General features: G+C 55.4%; 8 protein-coding genes across 8 annotated transcripts; 4 read left to right on the forward strand and 4 right to left on the reverse strand.

Moving 5' to 3' along the window:
• Positions 1 to 856: 856 nt before the first annotated feature.
• BGZ61DRAFT_528069 (uncharacterized protein) lies at positions 857 to 3,074 on the reverse strand (the record flags this gene model as incomplete). The annotated part of the gene is made up of 2 exons (XM_046253198.1): positions 857 to 2,735; positions 2,959 to 3,074. The coding sequence occupies 2 exons, from the start codon at positions 3,072 to 3,074 to the stop codon at positions 857 to 859; spliced, it is 1,995 nt and encodes a 664-aa protein (XP_046109563.1).
• A 519-nt stretch (positions 3,075 to 3,593) lies between these two features.
• On the forward strand, positions 3,594 to 4,763 carry BGZ61DRAFT_443105 (ClpP/crotonase-like domain-containing protein). The gene has a single exon (XM_046244827.1). The coding sequence runs from the start codon at positions 3,725 to 3,727 to the stop codon at positions 4,643 to 4,645; it is 921 nt and encodes a 306-aa protein (XP_046109564.1). The 5' UTR covers positions 3,594 to 3,724; the 3' UTR covers positions 4,646 to 4,763.
• A 960-nt stretch (positions 4,764 to 5,723) lies between these two features.
• On the reverse strand, positions 5,724 to 7,127 carry BGZ61DRAFT_490643 (uncharacterized protein; the record flags this gene model as incomplete). The annotated part of the gene is made up of 3 exons (XM_046250352.1): positions 5,724 to 6,411; positions 6,445 to 6,767; positions 6,798 to 7,127. 3 exons carry the CDS (start codon positions 7,125 to 7,127, stop codon positions 5,724 to 5,726), a joined length of 1,341 nt encoding a protein of 446 aa, XP_046109565.1.
• A 2,760-nt stretch (positions 7,128 to 9,887) lies between these two features.
• BGZ61DRAFT_443110 (uncharacterized protein) lies at positions 9,888 to 10,658 on the reverse strand. Its single transcript, XM_046244828.1, has 2 exons — positions 10,596 to 10,658; positions 9,888 to 10,541 (listed from the first exon to the last, which is right to left on the reverse strand). Exon 2 carries the CDS (start codon positions 10,477 to 10,479, stop codon positions 9,994 to 9,996), a length of 486 nt encoding a protein of 161 aa, XP_046109566.1. The 5' UTR covers positions 10,480 to 10,541; positions 10,596 to 10,658; the 3' UTR covers positions 9,888 to 9,993.
• Positions 10,659 to 11,018: 360 nt separating this feature from the next.
• Positions 11,019 to 12,022, reverse strand: BGZ61DRAFT_443111 (uncharacterized protein). Its single transcript, XM_046244829.1, has one exon. The coding sequence runs from the start codon at positions 11,620 to 11,622 to the stop codon at positions 11,032 to 11,034; it is 591 nt and encodes a 196-aa protein (XP_046109567.1). The 5' UTR covers positions 11,623 to 12,022; the 3' UTR covers positions 11,019 to 11,031.
• A 1,388-nt stretch (positions 12,023 to 13,410) lies between these two features.
• On the forward strand, positions 13,411 to 14,269 carry BGZ61DRAFT_443114 (uncharacterized protein). Its single transcript, XM_046244830.1, has one exon. The coding sequence runs from the start codon at positions 13,477 to 13,479 to the stop codon at positions 13,987 to 13,989; it is 513 nt and encodes a 170-aa protein (XP_046109568.1). The 5' UTR covers positions 13,411 to 13,476; the 3' UTR covers positions 13,990 to 14,269.
• Positions 14,270 to 18,318: 4,049 nt separating this feature from the next.
• Positions 18,319 to 19,188, forward strand: BGZ61DRAFT_129646 (uncharacterized protein). Its single transcript, XM_046237130.1, has one exon. The coding sequence runs from the start codon at positions 18,688 to 18,690 to the stop codon at positions 19,150 to 19,152; it is 465 nt and encodes a 154-aa protein (XP_046109569.1). The 5' UTR covers positions 18,319 to 18,687; the 3' UTR covers positions 19,153 to 19,188.
• A 587-nt stretch (positions 19,189 to 19,775) lies between these two features.
• Positions 19,776 to 21,600, forward strand: BGZ61DRAFT_343220 (family 2 glycosyltransferase; the record flags this gene model as incomplete). Its single annotated transcript, XM_046239576.1, has 4 exons — positions 19,776 to 19,885; positions 20,027 to 20,881; positions 20,936 to 21,230; positions 21,286 to 21,600. 4 exons carry the CDS (start codon positions 19,776 to 19,778, stop codon positions 21,598 to 21,600), a joined length of 1,575 nt encoding a protein of 524 aa, XP_046109570.1.
• Between the last annotated feature and the right edge of the window lie 1,896 nt (positions 21,601 to 23,496).

The following is a 23,496-nucleotide window of genomic DNA, read 5'->3' on the forward strand; positions in this document are numbered from 1 at the left end:
TACCTACAGTCTACAGTAGATGCTGTATGTACTCCCACATATCAGATCCCATGCCCTATGAGATTGAACGTCATGATACGCTCAGCAGTACATGGATCGCATATCCCTGACCCGGCCGGCCCCGGGACCCTTCTTCTTGGCTCTCTCCAGGGTCCCAAAACAAGGGTCTGTTTTGCTGCGGCTGAATAACACCGAGCCAGAGTATTCGTGCTCTTGTCGTCTGTCGCTCTGCCGCTGTTACTAGTTACGAATACGGTGTAAGATCGGACTCCCAAAGTGGGCTTTATGTCGCCCTTCAAGTGGGCGTTCGCAGCAATTCCCAATTCCCAATTCCTTCCCCAGAGCACGCAAGAGCCAGGGTGGGAGGCATCACATAACGTGCTCAGTGCTGTGCAATTATTAATTAGCCATCCCTCCCCGCATCGGCATCCCGCTCTCTCTGCTACTCTCTCCTCCTCTCTCATCTCCTCAACGTGACGTTCGCCATAGATGATAGGACCCCTCCACACCTCCCGCGGCCGAGGTCACCTCCGTCGCCGTTCCGCCTCCGGCCGTCGGCCCCTCTTCTCTCCTCACAGGGATAAGGCACCCCGGCATTGCAGTCTTGTCTTGGCTTCAGTGCATTAGCTCGCTGTTTGTACACCAACACGCGCACGTCTGTTCCTGTAATCCTCCAAATACCTGACGGAGTCCAAGTCCGCTCCCTCATTTCCTCGGCCCTTTGACATTCCCAACATCCTTCTCCGTCCAATCACACTCTGTGGTATCAACCGAATCTGAAAACTCCGTACGCCCGTTTTTGTCCAACCTGACTGTGTCATTCATCCTTTGCCGCCCGCAACAGTCGCCTCCATCGTCAAGTCTTCCAGACCAGCTGAACTGCAAATGTCGGGGTCCCGCCTTGGAGATGCGCTAGGTATGCTCCCAGCTCCTGATCATCCTCTATCTGCAGCGGTAGTTCCGCGCCCTTGCCATCCTTGACAATTCCCTCAATCCGTACGCAGAGCGCCCCAGGGAACTTTTCTACCGCTGTGTGCCGTAGCTCCTGCAATGATTGCGATGTCAACGTCGCGATCCACAGCCCTAGGTTTGTCACAAATGTCGACGATGGGTGCAGCCTTAGGAACACCGCAATAGCCGACGACATCGGCGGCACCGCATGGAACACCGGGTTAGACGGTGCGGCTGCGGTTGCGTACGGTTGTTGCACATACTGCTGGTCCATAAATGCCGCCTGGGTGTTCGCTGCCAGGAACAGAGACGACCCAATCTGAGAGTCTAGGGGCACTGCCGTTGGCATTGATGAACCCAACACCCGGTGGGGTTGTGGAAGGTCATTGGATGGGTCTGAAAGGCTAGACGACTGTGACTGAAGCGACATGGGCATATGTGTTGGAATAGACCCAGCCGGGGGAGCAAACGGCATCTGGGAGGCATGCGACACTTCCGACATGGCGTCGAAGTTGTTATTCCCCATCCCATCACCCAAGTCAACACGTTCCGTCTGTGGCGAAGTGTCGACTTGGCTTGATCTTGAAGTTCTTCTCTCCGGTATCCCATATGCAGTGAGAGGGGGCGTTGTGCTATGATGTGACTCTTGATGCTGCTGTTGCAGCTCTCCTCGAGGTTGCGGCTGCAACTCTAGTTGCTGCAGCTCCTTTTTCATCGATCCCTTACGAGATCGGTCATCCCTCATCCTTTTCATCACATCTCTCGCAAGAACTTCAAGTGCCCGAGCCCTATGTTGAGAGGCCGGATCTGTTCCAAATGTCGCCATGTTCTTGATTAGTACTGACTTCTCCACCCAACGCCGCTTCAACTCCTCCCACTCTCGTGGTGTGGCATCGGACTTGCACGTAAACTGAGCGTCACGGAGCACCTGGTGGAAGGCGAAGCGAATCTCACGCGACTCTTCAGGGTTAACCCCCAGTGCGTTCTTGGCCTCTGCGAGGGTCATTCGGGCGTCCTTCGTTCGCATGCGCTTTGTGACGTCGGTACAGATGACATCTAGTGCCAGTCGCTTGGCCTCCAGGTTTTCATCGGAACCCCAAATGACTTGCTGGAGCCGAGGGCACTCGTGAATGAGTCGGTCCTTGACGGCATCCCACCTGTCGACCCCAGCAATGGTCTTTTTGCTGACTCCCTCCTCTTTACAAATGCCCTGGAAACTTGAACGGATCTCTCGATAGACCCCAACTTCGAGGTTGAGTATCACCCTAGCCTCATCAATTGTCGTTTCCGATGGAAACCGGCATGGCGACCCCATAGGATTGGTTGGCTGACGATTCCTTGTCCGCTTCTTTTTGCCGTCCTTGTCGGCAAGAGGATTTGAGGTTTCGAAATGTTGCTGCTCTAGGGCTGAGTCTGCAATGGCTTCCGAAGCTGGCTGTAACGACACTCCCTGGTCCTCGGGGATAGAAAGAGTCGAATCCCCATCCCCAGCCGGAGATGAGTCGCCCAAGGTCCCTTGCATTGAAAAGTTCGACTCCAACGGCCTCGACTTGTCTCCATTGGGGACACGCAGTAGCCATCGGTTCCGGGTGCGGACCCGCATCAGTTCCCTAGGCTTGATGTCAAAGCCGTCCTCTTCGTTGAGCACGCGCAGCATTTCCCGCTGCGGGAGATTCTTCTCCCACAAGTCACGAACGCGATTGACGAGACGGTCATTCTTATGAGCTGGCTTCTGCTTTGGCGGGAAATTCCAACGACGAAATTGGGTTTGGAAAGCCCGTTTACTACATCAGGCTATGTTAGTTGAGACGCGCCATAAAAGTGTATCGACCAGGAATGAAGAGTAATAGAGAAGGGCGGTCGTTCAGAGGCGGGTCAACGACGGTGCAGCAGCAGAGCAGCCATGTATTGCTGTTGGTGGGTGATACAGTGGGTGCATGCAGTTGGCGGGAGCATGAAACCGTGAGAAGCAGGGCGAAGTCGCAAATTAGCAGCGTAATGACTCACCTAGGAGTAAACTTATAGACGGCCCTCAAATGGTCCATGATGTCCTCGAGGGACCGGCCCTCGTCGATATAGAGCTGGTAACATGTTTTCTGGTGCACATCCCAGTCATAGACCATGGTCGGGACGGTGTGGCAGCGACCTCATCGCTTGCGCTCCTGGTGCTTGCGTTGCGCTGCGTCTTTGGTCGGAATGGCTGGAAGTTGGGGCTGGGCGCGGGTGTGGAGCTGCGTTGGTGGTCGACTCCGGCGCCCTGAATTTCGTTCGGGTTGTCGTCGTGGTCTGCTGAGTCATGCTGGTCTCGGGAACAGTGTGTGTAACTGGCACAGACTGTGAAGACAGACTGTGCGCATCCGATCATCCTTTCGTGGCCCATGGACAACCAGAGGAACGCTTCATATCAATGCATCCAATTTGAACAATTCCAGACAATTGTAATCGGCACAACAATAGCTTTGAATGGAAACTCCACAGTATGATCGCGCATTTTGGGCTGTCAATCGACTACAGGCACAAGAATCATCATGACTCCTGAGTATACATGCCCCAAGAGGCATTCAACCTCGGCTCCGGCTGGACCATGTCTGCCCTGCCCCTCAACTCCAAAGGAATCTAAGACCCGGCCACATTTGTTTGTAGCGTAAAAACACACCCATCGAAGGATATTCATCTTGAATTTACTCTGCCTACATCCCACTGCAAGAGGTGCTCTAGTCGTCTACAACATTCAGCATCGTCCTCTCAGCTCCCATTTGTCCAACCGCCCATCATGGCATCGTCAGCATCCTCCTTCCCAGATAACTACAACACCTTCTCCCTCCCAACCCTTCAGTTCTCTCACCACCCTCCCTCTTCCCCGACTGTCACCCCCGTCATCATCGTCAAGCTCCACCGGCCCGCCGACCGCAATGGCTTCACGGATGAGATGGCTGCTTCCATCATCCGGGCCTTTGACACGCTCTCGGCAGACCCCCGCGTCAAGGCCGTCGTCCTGACGTCCTCCGACCCCGCCAATCGCATATTTTGCGCCGGTATGGACTTCAACTCGGCGCATGGCATTGGACCCAGCCGTGACGCCCATCGCGATTCTGGAGGTCAAGTCGCGCTCGCCGTGTATCGTTGCGCCAAGCCCGTCATCGCCGCCATCAACGGGTCGGCCGTTGGTGTGGGCATCACCATGACGCTGCCCGCCAATATCCGCGTTACCAGCCGTGACGCCAAGATTGGCTTCGTCTTTGGCCGCCGAGGATTCAATATGGAGGCTTGCAGCAGCTTCTTTCTACCCCGGCTGGTCGGCACCAGCAAAGCCCTACACCTAACTACCACGGGTGCTGTCTACCCAGCCACACATCATCTATTTGACGATCTTTTTACAGAGGTTGTCGCCCCAGACGAGGTTCTCTCCACGGCGCTCAAGATCGCCGAGGAGAGTGCATCCAACGTTAGCGGGGTAGCCTCAAGGGTGATGAAGGACATGATATATCGCGGTCCCGGATCGCCCGAAGAGGCCCATCTCCTCGAGAGCAAGATCTTCTACGATTTGTTCAAGGGCCCAGATTCCAAAGAGGGAATTGATAGCTTTCTTGAGAAGAGGCTACCTGACTTTAAGGCCACCATGGAGAGTGATGCGCCATCGGCGTTTCCCTGGTGGACCCCAGTCGATATTCAGAAGCCCAAATCCAAGATATAGGCGGTCTTAACAGGGGTGATGCTGGCTTTCAAAACGAACATCTTGAGTGTTCTCCCTGTTGGGGTTGAAACGGGGTGTGACATGTACATGTATCAAGACTTACCGTATGAAACAAATCCTCTACGAAACAAATCCGTGACTTGTTCAGAAGTCAAAGTTTCCAGGCATGTAAGATGGGACACTATACTTCAACCTCGCCACACGGGGCGACTCTTGTCACAGAAAATCTTCTGCCCCGAGTCTGCTGTGCTTCACATCATCGCCATCTCCAGTCTGAGACGCTAAACTCCGCCGTACAGGCATATCTCTGGCTCTACTCCGCCACTGCCAGACTAGTGTCAGGGCGGACCTCGTCGGTACCCCCGGATCAATTGCATGACTCCATCCCCACAATCCCCAGATCGGACGGGCCGAGTGCCCCACCCTGTGCCAGAAATACGTCACAACTGCGGGCCTCGATCATCATGTGAGATTGTCATGTGAATATGACCAGAGGGGTCCTCAGGCTCCTAGAAGTACCCACGCAGTGATTGTGTTAGTCACAGTTAATGAAGATGATGATCGAAATCATGTCCTGTATTGCCCGAGTCTACTCAATCCAAAGTTCACTTTCCAGACCAGACATGAAACGCTTCCGCGCCTATGTCACCCATCCAAATGCTGTATGGATCCTCAGAAACCAAATGAATAAATCAAAAATCAAAACACCAGTAAAGTATGAAGCAAAACTCGAAAGCGGGTTCCCAAAACCCCTAAACCCTAAGATGCAATCCAGGACATGCAAAATTGGTCCTATAACGCCGTGCAAAAGCAAAAAACGACTGTCCGGTCCGGCCGTGAGACTCGAGGGTCCCAATCGTAAACACGCTGTGAGGCCGTAATCCGTGTAGTTGGGGATGAAAGAGAGAACTCCACATCCTGAGGCGCAAAATCAGGTTTCGTGTGAATCGCTCCTTTCACGCCGTGGGGGGTATATATCATGAGTGTGTAGTTGTTCGGGTGTCGTGGAGTAGGGTTTTTGTCGTAAATTCGGATGTAAAGCAGGGTGGTGTCGGGTGCTCACGCAGACAGCCATTGCCTATCGTCGTCCCATCTTCAGTAACCGAGTTCTGAACCAAAGAACAAAGGCCGTCCATGCCCCATTGGTTTTTTGCTTGGCTGTGTTGTTCCTGCGGGTAGACTCAAAATGCACTTGTTCAGTTCTGGCCCGCGGCGACGAGGCTGTGGGCACAGAATGATAGCCTCGGCTCTCAAAGGCGACCTTCTCGTTGTCGCCGAGTCCGGTGGCGGTATTCTTCCTCGATACCGACGGCCGAATATCGCTTTGGCTTGAGGTTCGATCACAGGAGATGCGGGAACCACCAAAACTAGTCTTGCGACCGTGCGAGTAAGATTTGGCCAGTCGATGGGCCCCCTTGCTCTCGGCACGCTCTTGCTTACGAATTTGCTCGCGAGCGTACTTCTCCTCTTTGGCCCTTTCTTTCTCTTCAAACTTGCGTCGGGCCTCACGGACGTGGTCCTGGCGCGAGGCGGTGTCGACCTCACTTCGGGAACGGAGGCGGAACCCATTCACGTCAAGGGATGTGCGTAGAGGTGACATGGCAGAAGCAGAGGAGGCACCAGTCATCATTTGTGGAGAGATGAAGGACGCGGGGGGGCTAGCGCTCGAAGCAGAGTCAAGCGCTGTCGTAGAGGCAGTGTGCAAGTGGAGGTCGGAGCGGCTCTTGGTTACGATGCGGTGAGTTCTCCGTGCGGCGGCCATTGAACTGGGATGGGGGTTTGGGGTAGCACGCAGTGACTGATTGATGTCGGACAAAGAGCTGGTGCGCTGGCTGGCGAGCGAAGGCCGCCGGGGTTGGGAGCTGGAGTGCGGCAGGGGAAATGAGCGAGCCGTCTGGTGGACCTGGGGCTCAATGTCGTCGTCGTCCTCGGTGATGGTCGGGGAGTAGTCGCGAGGAGCTGTTGGGTTGTCGAGCGAGGCGAGCGAGTTAGCGTAGGACAGGGGCGGCGTCGATGTTCGAGGCGTCTGCTGAAAAGGATGTACGAAGGAACCGTTGCGGCCGCTTGTGGAGGTGGCAACAGATATGTGCGAAGTGCCGCTGGTGGAGCGGGTGTGCGAGTACTTGTTGGAGCGGGTGCCGCCGCTGCTAACATCGGTAGCCGAGAGGGAGAAGCTCACATCACGAACAGGTCGGGGGATATGGCCAGCTGCTATTGTCGAAGTTGGCGTATACGAGGCTCCATACGGTGCGCCAGCGTAGTCTTCGTCTCCACCAGGGCTGTACGAGGAACCAAAGCGAGCCTGCTCATCCCAACTGCGGTCAAGGTCGAGGGAGTTCTTCTCCGAGTGCGAATGCGACTGCAACTTCTTGAGGATGGGCTTGACAGCCTGGCGGCTGCGAGCCTTGGTGATTTTAGCATGGCCGTGGAGGGGGCCATGGAGGTGGCTGGTGGAGTGAGAGGAGAACGAGGCCATTGCCATGGCAGGCGGGCCTTCTCTGGGGATATGGGAGGGGAGAAGACGGATCAGTCAAAGCCCCAAGGACCCGTGCGGTAGAATGCGAGAGACGGCGACGAGGCCGCGTGAAGACAGAGTAGGCGGAGTCGCGCGGGGTTTGTTGAGCCCGATGTTGATGTCGCCGTTGCACGGAGACAGCGATTGAAGATCCCAAGGATCCCCAGCCCGCTCAGAGCAACAGGGCGCTGGCGGGTTGCACGAGATACATTGGCGAAATGGGTGCAGTTGGCGACACAAACAAAAGCGCAGTTCGGTGCTGCACAGGCTGACGAAATGCAGATCAGGGACGGATGGACGGGTATTTGGCGATCGGGAGGGGCGGGATTGAGCGAGGTTGGCGAGGGGAGAGGGGAAATGAGAGAGCGGGATAGACAGAGACCAGGAGAGTCGGACGAGACGCAAATAGGGGTCAGATGAGAGAGGATGCGAGGCGAAATGGAGAAGAGGAAGAGTAATGAGGTCCAGAGAGGATTACGACGGCCTCTGCGGCGGAGCGGTGTTGGCGTTGGCCTATGTGGCGGCGATGCAGACACCAAGAGAGAGGGACAAGGCAGGACAAGACAGGACGGGACAGGTCAAGACGAGACAGGTCAGGACGGGATGAGAGGACGACGACGACTGGACCAGAGAGGGACCCGGGAAAGGCGACGGCGACGGCGACAGGAGTTAGCCTGGGGCCGGACAGGACGGACAGGACGGAGCCACGAGAAAGCAGCCAATGTGAAGACGTTCTAGGCCAGATTCAGCCTCATTGTGTGCATGGGCACGTGGGGTTTGGTGGAGGAGACGGAGCAGAGGGCGCAGGGATTGGGCGAAAGGCGGTCTCGTCGGTCTGTGGATAGCTGCGCGCAGGCCCAGTGTCGGTGACGGTGATGGACGGTCTGGGGTCTGGCGAAGTCGGTGACGATAACGGTGGCGGGGGAAATGGTAAGTGGTCGATGGTAGATGGCGACCAAAAAAGCGGTCCTTGTTTGTCTCATGCGACAATGGAGGGGCGTCGATATGGGCCCGGGCGAGGGGAGAAGAAAGCAATCAAAAACAATGGATGTGTGCGTCTTGTCTCAGAGCAAAGCAAACACACACCGCAGTCAGACAGGACGGAGCAAGAGGACGAAGGATGGAGGAATGGGGGGAATGGGAATGGATGGTTGCGACGGGAAAGTATCGAGGGGGACCCTTGTGAGGTGCCCTGTGGGTAGAAGTCCCCTGTAGAGTACCCTGTGGGCGTCCCCTGCGCCCACCCAACAACGAGAATGGAAGCGGCCGCAGATAAGTACTGCACTGTACTTCATACTCAGCCCGGTACGAAAAAGTCTGCCCCGGCGATGCAGTGTACCCCGAGAATAAAAAGAAGAGAGGCAAAGGATAAGTAGGTGAGAGGGGTATTGTCCGGTTCTGATTCAGATGCGCAATGGGCCGTTCTGGAGAAGTCCGGAAACAGAATGGCTGCAATCATCTCTTCTGACAATCCTGCAGTGCGCATGTATTTACGCAGATAGTACAGAGCACGAACAGTGTGGACCGGGGGCATGCTGACCGGAACACTGACCGGGAGCACTGACCGGAGACACAGTTTGGGACGGGACATCAAAATCCCGCTTCGTCACAGCGCCAACTTGCACCCAGAACACGGTAAGTAATCAGTAATCATCCGTATGTACCATGTAGATGGATTTCGCCAGCCCGTCGGCGCAGAAGGGCAATTAATCGTCTACCAGAGGTACTCTGGGTTGGCCGGGCGCGACCATCCAACGGCCCAGGCCTCGCCCATTCCCTGGCCTCGCCTACGCCCAGGCCCCATGTCCACGCCCAGCGCCCAGCGCCGACAGTGCCGTATCATTCACCAAAACGGACAGCCGAGGCCCCTCAAGCAAGCAGCCAAGACAGAGGGAAATGAACGTCTGCCAACAGACGAACTCATTCCCCCGAACCCCGTCCGTTGGCCGCCTGATGATCAACAACTGGAAATCACCGAACGGTGACGGCGAGGACGACGACGGTGACGACGCCCAGGGCTTGGGCTTTGCGAGTCGGCAAAACCACTCCTCCGCCCACATAGCCTCTCGGACTCTAATTCTCTCATTTACAACCCTCTTGGCCTCCTTGCCATAGGCGTCATCGCCACAGCCACCATCTCACCCACACAACCACTCACCTTCTCCGCGTTCGTCGCTCGCTTCATCGGCCCGTTTGGTCATGGAGGGGGTCACTGCGTGTCCCAGGCACCCGGATAAGCCCAGCACCACAGCCCGGACTAGGTAGCCGTAGATCCTCAAACTGTAGCAAGTATAAACCTGTCGCATACCATGGTGCCATCGGGCGCAATCCACTGTCACCATATCCATCCCGAGTCCGGCGATGGATGTTGATTTCCCCATTGCCCACGGCAACCCGACAGCTCTCGTGCTGCTTGCGGGTTTCCATCTCGATCAGCCAGGCTCAGACCATGAACTAGACGGGACAAGGATAAGGACATGGTATGGACATGGGCTTGGCATGTTGCCTCCCCGGACCCTGGCCGCTTCTGCTCTCCACCTTGACAAGGGCCGCCTTGTTGTCCCAATCGCTGGCCTTGTTCCCCTCACTGACTCTCGGCACCAAGTATTCCCTTCTCTCTCAGTTGGTCTCGACCCTGCCCGGGCTGCTCTGGCCCTGGGCCCAGACGCCAGACGCCGATCATCCGTCGTCAGCTCCAAATCTGACCCAACTCCAAAAATTAGAAACGCAGGACGGCTCCCGCCGTTGGAACTGGCGAGAGGCCCCAGGTGCGCAAGGCTCAGCCTTTTAGCATTACGCCAGGAACCCGAGGCGCAGGAGCATCACGTTAGGTTTACCTGCTTGCTCGGCCATGTCGAAATGGGGAACGTGGCGGGGAAGCGGGCAGGTAAAAGCATGCGCCTGTATCTGTACCAAGTGACTGGGTGTGATGCGCGCGAAGCAGCTGTGTACAGAGTATGGACAAGCGCAGCTCGGTGCGTTGTGGCTTGTGTGGTGACAACAGGAGCCCCGCGCACCCCGGAGGAGCTGAGAAACGCCAACAGCCAGCTGAGAGGCCGGCGTGCAAGACGAGGCGATATCTTCCAATAGCCTGTGACCCTTCCTCACTTCTCAATGATCTTGTCTCATTCCGTCGTCGTCGGCCGCTTCCCGGACAAAACACCCCACGCCGAAATGCACTCTCTCCTGCACCGGAAGCGGTACCCCGCCTTATCACACACCTCAGACATGACTTACCCCATCTTATCAAGGCCGTGTAACTACCTACACACACGCACTCTTGAGACAGCAGACTTTTCCTCGGAAAAGGAAGTCGCATATTATCGATGGATTCAACTTCAAGCTGCAATTCAGGATGCAGATTGCGATAGAAAATCAGGCCTAGTAGTTCAGGTTAATGGTTAAGTTAGATGTAGAGGAGCAGGTGTCGTATACGGGTGAGGATAGGGCTTTGGTTTAAGGCACCGATTATCAAATAGAATATGGACTAGGAAAGTTTATGTTTACTTATTCGAGACCAGGAATAAAATGTCCCAGTGCACATGACTTCCATCCAGCCTTGGCAGAGGCGCAGGACTGACTCGAGGCGGGGGGTGATCAATCAAGCAAAAACAAATCTGCCACCCGGGACAGTTGTTGTCTCATCTCTCACTCGAACCCCGCATCATCCATCAGAAACACCCGCAAGGAGGAGGATCATCAGTACTACAGTGGTAAATCACTACAAGTGGTAAAGCATGTACATCACCCGTCAGTAATACCCATCAGTCACGATTAACGTGGCCTCCGAGACTATCAACCCAAGCAGCCAGTGGCTCCTCTGTACCCCCCTCCCGTCCCTCTTCCCGGAAGGGCTGTCCTAGAGCGTCGGCTATTGATTGGCATTGCCCTTTGTCCACCGCGACAAACGCCCGCACAGCCAGACGCCTCTCCTGTCGTCGCTTCTGTGCCCTTGTCCCTCTTCCCGTGGCTGGTTCCTCGTTTTCTCGTCTGGCAATATGTGGTTCTGGTTCGACGCCAGTGGATGCGGGAGAACCAACAGCGGAACGCGATGCGCTACACCCGCTGCAGCCATGACTGGCTCCAAATTCGCGGCTGGCATTCCCGGTACCGATTCCCTCGCGCATCGGCACAATCCCTCAATCCCAACTAGATCGCTCCCATATCCCGCAAGGAGATCCTGTGTGCTGTTGTACATGCCGGGCTTTCCTCCGCCCAGCGCCACCGCGTCCTCGGTGCCGCCGGGACTTCTAATTGACCACGGTCCGCCGCAGCCCGTCTCCTCTGCCCCTCTGCCCCGCCGCCTCACCCCCTCTTTCAAGTGGGCTTCACCCGGGATGATAACGAAACGTGATGCTGCTGATGGCAGAGGACAGAGAGAGGATACCAGGCGCGGTGTTTTTACGGCCATTGCGTCTTGCTCCAAGAGCCACTGTGCCATTTGATTCACCCCCGTCGTCATCTTCTCTCCGCTGAGTTGGGGGTGAGGGTCCTCGGCTCCCCAATCAATATCCGCTGGCGAGAGGGGAGCTTGCCGACCAGTTCTCCATCTCAATTGCACACGAACTAGCAAACAAGGCCATCGGAGCGGACCTCAGCCTGTCCCCCTGGTCTCCCCGCTCAGTCCCAGCTCGAGTGGCGGGAGGTGTGAATCAACCCGCCATCCCTACTCTGTATCATTGAATCCACTCGCATTCTCTACAGCTCTACAGATCCTCCAATCCCAAGAGCCTTATCAGCCATCATCAGACTTCTGTCAGGTCAATTGAACGCCGCGAAGCCCCAACTTATACCCGGCCAGTTGCCGTGCTCATGCTTCATCTCGTACCGGGCTCACCCGCTCTGTTAAAGCATTAACGTAGTATTTACTTAGTAGCTAGCGAAGGCAGAGTGCCGGTATCCCCTGCTCGGAGCCTTCCATGTTCTCCTCCTGGTCGTGATCCACTATCCTGTGCTCCGACTCCGCGAGGCGAAATCAAACCCCAGGTCCGTGCTGCCGGACGGGAATCCCAAGCCTGTGTTTGTTGACTGATGCCATGTTGTTACTGGTTGCTGAGATATCCAGGTCCTTTCATCCCTCACGAAACGTCTGTGCCCATTTCCGTCGCCAGGAGACCGGGACTAGGCACGGCCTGGCCCGTTCCCTAGCTTCAGCCTCTCTCCGCACCAGGGACTCACCGCCATCCCCCCTCTCAACACCTCAACTCCGCAGCTTCTCGCGACCATGAACTTTTTGCGGTGTAGATATTCCAATATCAGATAGGCGAATTCAACATATCTCGTTTTCGAGAGCGATCTGTGATCCACCAGTCATGACCGCCTGTATTCTGAGATATTTTCAGACCCACGCAATCACCGCCTCGGATAATCGCCATCGAACAACGGTCATTGTCAGGAGGGAACTTGGCTTGGATTCTGGTGTCGATTTCTCCCTCGTCTCCGCATTGGGGTATCAAAAGACATCACTGACTCGAGTTCGAATAACACAGTCTTGCGTGGTCCTTGCAGTTGGTTGATCAGCATCAACGCCCCATTGCAGTATCCGCCTCGGTACCAACCAGATCGCCAAATCCAACCCCCATCCAGATTTCGGTTCACATCTGCGCCTTAGTTACCTCATATCCAAGGGAAGTATGGGTTAGTTCTCCCGATCAAGGGGTGTCAAATGATGCAACTCGACACAGCATTTCGGGCACCTCTCCTTAATTGCCACCCTAGAGTCCGTTCGTGATGGGAAACGAGTGACCAACTGGACATCAACAAAACTCGACTTGCATCTGAGTCGGTGCACCTTCCAGAGGTTGACACGTCGAAGCTTTGGACTCCTTGGCCCTCCCTAGGGGCTGTGATTTGCCACGTCGCGGTCTTGGTGTGTAGAAGCCCCAAAATGGATCAATGGGGGTTCTGCGATAGACAAAGTCTCATGGAAGAGGTTGCGTTGGCCATTGAGTAGGTCACGCTGGCATTTCGAGGTACCATCGGTAGGTTTCCAGTTGCCAATCCGCAGTACGATTTCGTCACACATTCATAAACGGAGATGGTCTTGTTGTCTCGTTGTGGTCTTTTCGAATCTAGAGTTTCTGAACGAGTCAACAACAGCTCCGAGAAGGGTTGGCCCGAGTAGTTGACGGGTCCAGGATACGTGCAAGCTCTCGTACCCCGGCATGCAAGTTGCTGCTTAGGTGGGGCTTTGCGTTAAACTGCGTGGGTTTATTCCGAGAGGTTGAAACAAGCCGTAGGGTGTGTAGTAAGCACGAGATGATGCCTTCGACGGACGACGATGGGTTCACCGGCACTGCGTAGCGGCCAGTAAGCTATGACGAATCACAAAATGGACACGGGGTTTCCTTGGTTGATCCACGTCGACCATCCATCCCACTTTGCCGCTGGACTGCATCTCGCGCTCCTCGTAAATGGATGGGCCATGCCCTGTGTCTCCATATCTAGCTGCAGATGGTCGAGTTTTAGCGCCAGGCACATTGAGTTTAGTTCATCTGAACCTGTCCAGGAGTGTCCGACCCGTGGCAGGTGCTTTGAAGCTGCGAAACATGTTCTGCCGACTTCTCCGGCGGCACCTCGTGCATCCCCGGGCCTCCTCTCGACCCGCCTCTCCACACGGCTTCTCAAACTAAGGGCTTGGTACTGTTGCACCCTGCGTATGTATGACGACAGGATCAGGGGGGTTAGTCTGGTGCAATGTAGGAAAGAGGCGCAACCCACTCCATCGATTTGTATTTCGTTGAGCCACGTTTCCATTTCCAAGGACTTGGAGCCGAGGCAAGCCATCGGTCTTAACGCAAATGCAAAGCCTAGCTTGATGCAACTTTGAGCAGGGACATTGGGGGGATGAGAGTTGATGTTCTCTCAACTGGGATATTGTTTGATTGGTGGAAAGCAAGACCGAAAATTGAGTCGTGGATGGAAAGGTCGCATGCAAGAAATCGGATCGAAAGAAACTGTGAGTATGAATAATCACGCATGTGACTCAAATTTGAGCCATCGTGATCACTAAACGAGTCTCTAACCAGGCTCATGAACAATGTGCGATGTTTTTCATGACTCCCCGGTGGTCCGAGAAACTCACAAATCTAGTAGCACATGGATAGCACGCTTGAATAATACGAACAGCTTGTGTTTGATATGACTGTAGGGGTATGAGAAAACCTATCTATCGTTATATATGAGGGCTTTTAAAGAAAGTTCTGGAGCACATGACCGCAGGAGATGCCATGGGCGTGGGACAATCCCAACATGGTGTCAGTCAGCCACGGATGCATGGGTATATTACCTCTTGATAAGGACTCGAGACTGCCATGGGTGTAACGTAGTGGTACAGATCCCACCGATTTAGCCAAGTCGAGATGTGATTAAGCGGCCATGCCCACAGGTTGCATGGGACTGTCCCGGCGTGGTAGCAATTGCTCGTAACTGTCGGTTTTTGGACCATACGTGAACCTCTACGTAATGCTCTGTAGACTTGTGTGAATGAGGTGACACTCGGCATTTGGCAAGGGCAATTCTTACTCGAAGATTCCCATGTGGTTGGGGAAAAAGGCTCAGAGCGCAATATCCACCGACTGAGTTATGTGTTATTCAACAACAACACGTGTGAATGCTCGTCATTATCAAAAGACACACTGGTAAATGCCCATAATTCTAATGTCATGGATAATACGAATGATGTGATCAGGTCTATCGATACCCTGGGCTGTGCGATGATAGAACGAGGTTAAGCAAGTTGTTAGGGGACGATCAAAATAGGCAAGCAAGTAATAGACGAACCAGACGCTGGTTGCGATATGGCAATTCCATACCATCCATTGGCAGTCAACCTCGACGTCGTTTTAGTAGATGCCCCGTGCTCCCCCGTCCGTGTGCCCCCCCCTGCGTAGTCGATCAGCTTGGCCACAGAGCAAAGCTAGGGCTATCCTGGCTCCTCCACAATATTCGTTCCCTTTTCGCGCACTAGTTAAACAACGGCCATTAGATCTGTTCCGATCCTTCTTCGCTACATGGGAGCTGGGATCGCCCAGGCTTGGGCGTCGCATGCCACCATCGTCTGGGCAAAAGAGGCTGAGAGGCTGAAAAGCCTTTTTAAAGCGTTTGTGTGGCTGGAATTTGGCGCAAGGATGAACACCACCTGGCGGCTTGGAGGCTCTCACCGGCAGCGTAGTGATAAACATGCGTGAAGGCATCCTTGAAAAAGGTGCCGACACTCCCTCCCTGATTGCCCCATACATGGGAGGGGCAAATTGGCACCATGGTGAGGAGAATGGGCGGGTCAAAGTGCAGGTGGGGATCAATAACTCAGGTCGATGGGCAGGCTTTGCAGACGCAGACCATGTGCTGTCAAACGATCAAAGCCCCAATCCACAGGCCACCAAATTGGTTCCGTTGCTGGGCTTCGTCTGTCTGTGTCCTCGTTGGATCTTCTTCAGAGTGCTATTGAGTGGCGACATACGGAGTAGTAATCAGAAAGGATGCGATGGATTCTCTCGACGTTGATCCAAGCGTCATGCCAAGAGTGGGCGAGATCTCTACTGGCTGTTGCGTTGCAATGAAGATTTGATGCGGCCTCGCACTAACCAACCAGGTCCACATGGCCGATGGCATTAAACCTGGAGTTGATAGGCATTGCCCGAACGGTCGAGCTGCGTCGCGCCGGCTGGTGCTCACTTGGCTACGGACCAACAAGTGCTGGCTGATAGTGATCGCGGGATCCTGACAGGGCGTGCGTATTTCGTACTCCATACTCTGGGGGCAATTGCCCACCAAGTTTGTAGCGCACGCGCCAGGGCCAGCTTGTCTAGATCGGATCCGGCAAGGGCTCGGGATCTGGCGACTTGGGTGACGACGTCGGCGGAGCAACAATTGGCAGCAATTGTTAGCTGCTGACGGTGGAGACGGGCACCGCAAGGACAGGATGGCGAGCAAGTGGCCCGTTTCGTTGGCGATCAAGGAAGGTAGGGTTTGCGGCTGCTACTGGAGTTAGGTCGCCCGCAACCAACTGGAGCAGGTGATGACTGACATGCCACTAAGAGAGGGACCCGTCGCTATCGATTTCGCACAGGTGTGTCAATGGTCGGTTGGTGAGACATTTCTACAGGACGGTGCGGCGCCTCTTTCTCGGCGCGAGCGCTTCAGGCTGGGTGGTGCCCATGGTGAGATGGCGCTGACTCTGATGGACTGAGGCCAAGGCTGGTGGCACCGCCGTCGCTGTCGTACATGGCACTACATAACGGCCCTGTCGCTGGGATGCAAGACGCCACTGAGCAGCACGACGATGGCGATGTGGGTTCCACGTCCAGTTGGCGCTGGACCTTGCGGGATGGTGTGATTTCGGCATCTTGGCCCATCTGCACTGGACAGGCGGGCGAATTTGTCCCTATCGCCGGCTAAGCAATTGGAACGGGCGTGCTGGGACTATTCAACCAACTGCATGAGGCTGCGTCTGTCTAGCTGTCTGGGTGAGAGGAGGTCTGTGGAGAGGATCCAATCTTAGATTCAGAACTCGCGATGGCAGGGGGCCGGACGCGAGCCACCCAAGAGCAGGCTTGATTCGCGCTCTAGGCAGGCCAAGCCGCACAGAGGGTTGCCCCATCATGGCCCATGCCCCATCCTCTTCCACAGATCATGGATCATGGGTGGCTCTTGGGGTGCTTGGGGTGCGATGCGTTGCACCGTGCCCTCCGATGATGCAGATGGATGCAGGCCAGAGACGGCCAAGGAGGTGGCCAGTCCGGCAGAGATGCTGCATGCAGGCGCTCTCTCCTCATCTCATCAAGAGGTAGGTAGGCCAGGGCATGGCCCGCACGACTTGCAACCCTGCCCGAGCTGCTGAGGGGACGATCTGCGGTTGGCCTGTAGCTCGCCTGCTGGCTGGCCGTCCTCCCCCAGGACACGATGCGTCGATGCGTCGATGCTAGCCAAGCAAGCCAGCCAGTCCGCCACAGTCGAATCAGCCGCTGTCCCTGCCAGTCAGCGCGCAACGGCAATGCGGCGGGTGTCTCAAGGCGGGCCTGGAGCCGATCCAATCTTAGCGAGACGGAAGATGAGCGATTCGATGTGATGTGATGGCGCATATTGTAGTCTCTGGCGTTTCCTGTGCCAGAGGAATCCCTTACGTGGGCCTCTCGTACCTCGAGCGCCTGGAGATGAAGAGCGCCTGGAAGATTCCTGGCAAAGCACAATTAGATGCTCCAATTGGCGGAAGGCGTAATATGTCGTCACTCCCGTGCCAACCTACCTACTTCGTACCTGCCTCCTCTAGTCACGAAGCTACAAAGGACCTCGACTGAAAAGCAAGGTAAGAGGTCCTCAAGGCAAGAACCTGGAAGGTACCTAGGTAGTCTGGATGAAGCGAGGAAAGCAGGTTTGAGCCGAGCCTTGCCACGGATCCATTGCTAACTGCTACGACCCGAACCACAACAACCTCCCCTCCCCTCCGAAGAGCTCGGCATATCCCAATCCAAGCCAGGTAAGGCCCGCCAAGTCTGAGGTAAGACAAGCTGGCTAGTACGGGGTGTTGGCAACTAACTGACTAGAGAAAGAACGACGCGAAAGGTGCCTTAGTAACGAACGCGAACACCTCCTACCTAGCTAAGCTGCCTTGCTTTGCCATAGCCACAATAGCCACCACAGAGCGTGTGTGATGTTGTTCTTCAACATACGTGCCCACCGCAAGCGCTGGGGGGGCAGTTCCTGCATCCATGCGAATTAAGGTACTACGTCGTACTACGTCGTATGCAACATCCAATGCTTTTTTGACAATCTCTCTCCATTGCCGAAGCTGGTTGGACAATTGCGTCGGGTCCGTCTCCTCTTCTCTCGACAACTCCAGGATACTACATGGGGCCGCATCCTATCCCACATCCGCTGGTGTCCACCAGATTCCACGGGGTTCACCCGCAGCAGAGAGGCGCAGACGCGCAGAGGAATTGAAACTTTGAAATGTACTTTGCACATCGCGAGCGTAGGAGTAAGTGGGCGTGGATTTTGCCTTGGGTCATGGTCTCGGGCTGGGCTGAGTCGCCCACTGTTTTCTCCCCTCACTCCTCCTCTCTTCTCTTCCATTTCTCCTCCCCATCTCCACTCCCCACTAATTACTAGATGCCTCGCCTGGTCCTCTGATTTGCCTCATCGTCTTTCGTCAGTGGTCCCCCCCCCCCAGTTGCAGGCGCTCACTCGCTCACTCGCGCACACACCAAGTCCCACTCGCTAACACGAGCCAGGCCATGCCTCTCCCGCCCGTCGCCATCGACGCCATTGAACCCCTCTGACCCCGGAGGCGACAGTCAACGATGACTACTACGCAGTACGATGTCGCCGTCGGCCGAGCAATTCTGGCACGAGACATGGCCCTCATGCGCCAGTTCAGTACACGCCACAGCGCGCATCTGACCCTCGAGGGAGTGAAGGGAAATGCTGGAGCGGCCCTGGGAGTCGTCACAATTCAACAAGGGTCTGCAGCAAGTCACCCTCCCGCCATGTTGCCGGTGCTGCAGAGCCGACCTAATTGCCTCGATGGATGGATGGCTCATGGATGGCTCATGGATGTCCTGGCAGCCGCGAAACCGCCGCAGTAGTAGCAGAAACAGCAACAACAAAACAACTAAAGACCCTGGCGGCCGGCTGGCCGGGGTCGGCGTTTGAGCGGACTTGGATGTCTGGTCGCAACGCCTCTAGGGCCCCAGTCTTCAATGTCAACGCACACCCCCTCCCTCACTGGGTTACTAACGATGCCCTCTGCTCCAAGTCGAGCCGCCGCCGCCATACATGGGTCCCTCCAACCCTCCAACCCCTCGCTCCCCACCGTCCTAATGCAATAGGCGCAGGGCCAATGCACCCCTGCCGTCTTGTCCGTTGTCCAGACCAGATCAATCTTGACAGAAAAGATGCGCGCTTGTCTGTACGTACAGGCCGAATCAACTATGCCACCACATGTTGCCTTGGCTGGCCTCAGGGACCCTCTATTCTCCATGTTCATGCATGACCCATTTGTAGGACGGGGTCGGTCCTAAGTATATATCCTAGACCCGTTCCCCCAACCTGGCCCCAACTGCTATCATCGCCACGACCTCCTCTCCTCCCTCCCTCTCTCATTCATCGGCCAATTCATCCTCCCATGGCCGTGTCTACATAGTCCTTTTTCAGTCCTTCTGTACATTACTGTCTTGCCCCCTCCCCTCCGGTTCCTCTCCCCTCGCGGCCCTCTTGGTGTGTGTCTGTGGCGCATCGTGTTTTGCTTCGGTTCTCAGCGTCTCTGATTCACTTCACCTTGCCGCAACCCAAGCCCTAACAGTGAATCACTGCTACTCATACCTACGCGAGATCACAAGAACCGACTTTTCTCTTTTTCCCACTTTAAAAGAAATTCCAAGCACCATTTCCCTCGGCTGGATTCTTTTCTCCCTCACCAACACCCTCAAAGGCAGTGGCCGCACTGATCAGGAACCTCACACAAGAGAACTTCCTGACTGGTAGCAACCAACTGCCACCGTGCCTCTCCACTTTCTGTTTAGCCACGGAGGGGTAAACAGCACCCTTTGCGAGCTCGCATCCTTCGATCCCGTCAAACTCCTCCATCTCAAGATGCTCAATCCCGAGGACGAGACCATGAGCCACAGCGCAGTCTCCAGACTCGCTGGGCTCTTGTCTTTCTCGCTCCCATCCTTCGACTTCTGGTACTCGACCACCTTCTGGGTGTACCTCTTCTTGGCCCTCTGGTAAGCCGACTTGCTCACCCCCCCTTCACTTCCATCGCTCCCCACTCCCTTCACCCTCAGCTGCCCGATCACCATCTCATTGGACGGTCACCCGCATATCGATTTCCATATGCTCCCAGTCACATCCTAACGCCATGGCAGGATTCACCGTTACCTCCGTTTACTCGTCCAGTGCGTCAGCCATTGGACGTACAAGTCGAAACCCATTCCAAGCGAGCCAACCTTCACGAGCAAGGATGTGACTGTGGTCATTCCAACCATTCATAACGCGTTTGAGGAACTCCGACCATCTCTTCAGAGCATCCTAGCTTGCCAGCCCGCCGAGTTGATTCTTGTTACCACTCACGACAAACGAAAGGGTCTGCAGCGTTTGGCCGACTCGTTGGCTCACCCAAAGGTTCGCGTCCTCGACACCCCAATCGCCAACAAGCGCCTCCAAGTCTGCGAGGCCCTTCCCAAGGTTTCCACTCCAATCACCATCATGGCCGATGACGATGTGACTTGGCCATCCACCCTCATGCCCTGGATCCTCGCACCTTTTGAAGACCCCAAGATTGGCGGCGTTGGAACTTGCCAGAGAGTTAGGCGAGAGCACACTGGCTCATGGGCCACTCGGGCCTGGAACTGGCTCGGAGCTGCTTATATCGAACGCCGAAACTTTGAGATCTCAGCCACGCACAACATCGACGGCGGTACCTCCTGTATGTCTGGGCGCACTGGCGCCTATCGATCCGAGATTCTGTCGAGTCACGACTTCCTCCACGGCTTTAAGAATGAGAAGTGGAGAAAGTGGATTCTCAACGCGGACGACGACAACTTTGTTACTCGATGGTTGGTCAGCCACCAGTGGAAGACCTGGATCCAGTACGACCGGGAGTGCGAGATCGAGACCACCCTAGAGAACAGCCACAAGTTTCTGTACCAGTGCTCCCGTTGGGCCCGAAGCAACTGGCGAAGCAACTGGACTAGCCTGGTCACTGAGAGGTACATCTGGAAGTAAGTCAAGAACATCCAGCGATATCTTGAGAATACTACTAACACCTAACCCAGGCAGCAATGGTGGTGCACCTATTCGCTGCACATTGCAACCTTCACCTCCTTGGCATTCCTCGTCGACCCTCTCCTCCTTGTTTCATGCTGGTGGGCGACTGCGGAGTGGGACATGCAGAGTCGCCGATACGCCTTCTGGTCTCAGTTCGTCTTCATGTTCGCCTTCACCAAGGTGGTCAAGCTGATGGGGCTGTTCCTGCGAAACCCCAGCGACGTCGTCTTCCTCCCCGTGTCAATCCTGTTTGGGTATTTCCACGGACTCGTGAAGCTCTATGCTCTCGTGACGCTTAATATGGTACGCTTCTTCCCTCGAATGCAAATTTTTACTTGACTGACCCGATTTTATCCAGACGTCTTGGGGCAGCCGAGCTGATGGCGACACCAACGATGCGCAGCGATTGGCTCCGGCCCCGCAACCCTCCGTTGTGCTAAAGACGCCCCCTGGAAAGGGATCGCTCATCCGCTACAACGCCCGTCAGAAGGGACGACCGGCGCAAGGACGGGGAGCACAGGATGGCTCCTGGGAAAAGAGCGGCTATGCCGCCTACGACTCGAGTACCTCGTACATGCCGATACGGGTACCGACACCGCTGACAATGACACCTGACGACTCCAAACTACGCGCGAATGAAAATTTGGCCAGTGGAGAGTGCCGGGCAATGTAATGCCAGCGAAACGACTTTGATGAGCCATGAGCAACGTTTTCTTTTTTTTTTTCCCTTCGCGTCAACGGTTTTCCTAGAAACCGACAGGGATCACTGGGATGAATAAATCCTTCGCCTTTTTTTTTCATCACTCGCATTACACCAAAAACACAAAAAGGGCACAGAACATGCGGACCGGGAGGGATGAAAGAAGGGTCCAGGTCCGGGGTGTTACAGGTGTTTGAAAAAGTTTTGCTTTCCATCATTGGACGACGAAAACGCTTTGCCGGCCGGAACCAGGAAGAAAAAGAGGTGTCTGCTGTTGCGGAATGGGACATTTCCAAAGCAGGGGACCAGACACACTTGAACAACTGGTGCGGGCGCCCGAACCTAATTTGCGAGAGGGAAGCATACAGGGCTGTGGAAAACACAGGACCCCTTGATGCAGGAACCCGGGCCGGGCAAGCCTCGTCTGCGATACATTTGGGGGATAGGTTTTGCGGGATGCTTTGAATTTCCCGTCGCAACGGAAGGCCCAGTGGGAAATTGGGCCATGGTTTAGGCTTGGACTCAGATGGATGGGATCCAGGACCTGCGACGATGTCAAGATTGTGAGACTAGGAGTACAAGAAACCAAAGAGACTCTAATTTTCGAGAACGCAACTCAACAAGCCCAATGTGAATGGTGATCTGGTGGTGGTGGGGGTGTACTATGATGACGCTGACGACATGCAGGACTAGACGTTGGCTTGGAGTCAGGCATGTGCTTAGGGGTCCAGCGACTACGCACGGCCACGACGACAAGGGGGGGGGGACACGGCAGGACATGGGACCAATGAGTTGTGTTGTTGCAGATGCGGATCTCGATGATGCGAGTGTGTGTTACACGGCAGACGGAGCGGGCGTTGGTGTGGCACTGGGTAGGTGTTGCTCAGGCGGGAGAAGATTCGTCCAGGCCTTGGGGAAGAGGCATCTCCGGTCAGCGGTGCGGGTGGCTGACCGGGCTTTGACAGTTGCAGTCCAACAGGGCATCGGATTGGATCTCAGCAAGTGGACAGTATGTGGTGTGTGGGATGTGGTGTGTGGTGGGTAGTGGGTGGTGAATGAATTGATGGAGAAAGCCACGATAGTGGTGGTGGTGGTGGTGGTAGTTCTGGATGAGCGGGCTTTTCCATAGTGGAATCTGCCCGAGAACTTCCAAAAGGTGTGAGTGCTCGCGTGTGAGAGTGTGTGGTGAGGGTTATGGTGATTTGAATGTGTACAAGTGCTTGTGTAGTGCGAATGCACACCTAACCACCACCCAATCCCCCACACAATCGTCCATCGTGTGGGTTTGGAGAGTTTCCTAATTGGGCACGCAAAGGCGAGTTTGAGATTGGCTATTCCGGCAGGGTTCCAATTTGGCTAGTTTTTGTTCCGTTCAGTCGTTGGTGGAGGAGCGAGTTGCGGTAGCATTCCCGCCCGATGGTACGCTGGTGGTTGTCCGGGGGCGGGCTGCTTGAGTCGTGAAGATAGGCAATGACACCCCCAACGACGAGCTGGTGGCTACGTAAGGAGGCGTCCATAGCGGGATCTCGGTATTAACTAGCGATGGATTCGCAGAAGCTTGGACACTTTATTGCCGGCCGCTGTGTACCTAGGTAGGTATTTTCGTCCGCGCCTTGCCGAGACGGACAGAAATCAGGGTCTTGCCTACTTGGGTAGGGAGCTGGTTGGACCTCGATCCTTCGTACAGTTGCGCAGGACAGGCGTTTCTGTGTCCCGCGTATGCCGCCCTGCCTTGTTCGATTCATGTCGGGGTCGGCAGCTCTGCATGACCCTAGCCGCATTCCCATATCGATTCCTCTCTGGTTTGGACTGCACGGGGCATTTCGATTTCGATTTCACATGCCCATTCCCTCGTAGCGGTTCAAAATA

This window comes from Ilyonectria robusta, assembly GCF_021365365.1.
Source record: "Ilyonectria robusta strain PMI_751 chromosome Unknown BGZ61scaffold_3, whole genome shotgun sequence".
In the NCBI taxonomy this organism is placed as follows: Eukaryota; Fungi; Ascomycota; class Sordariomycetes; order Hypocreales; family Nectriaceae; genus Ilyonectria; species Ilyonectria robusta.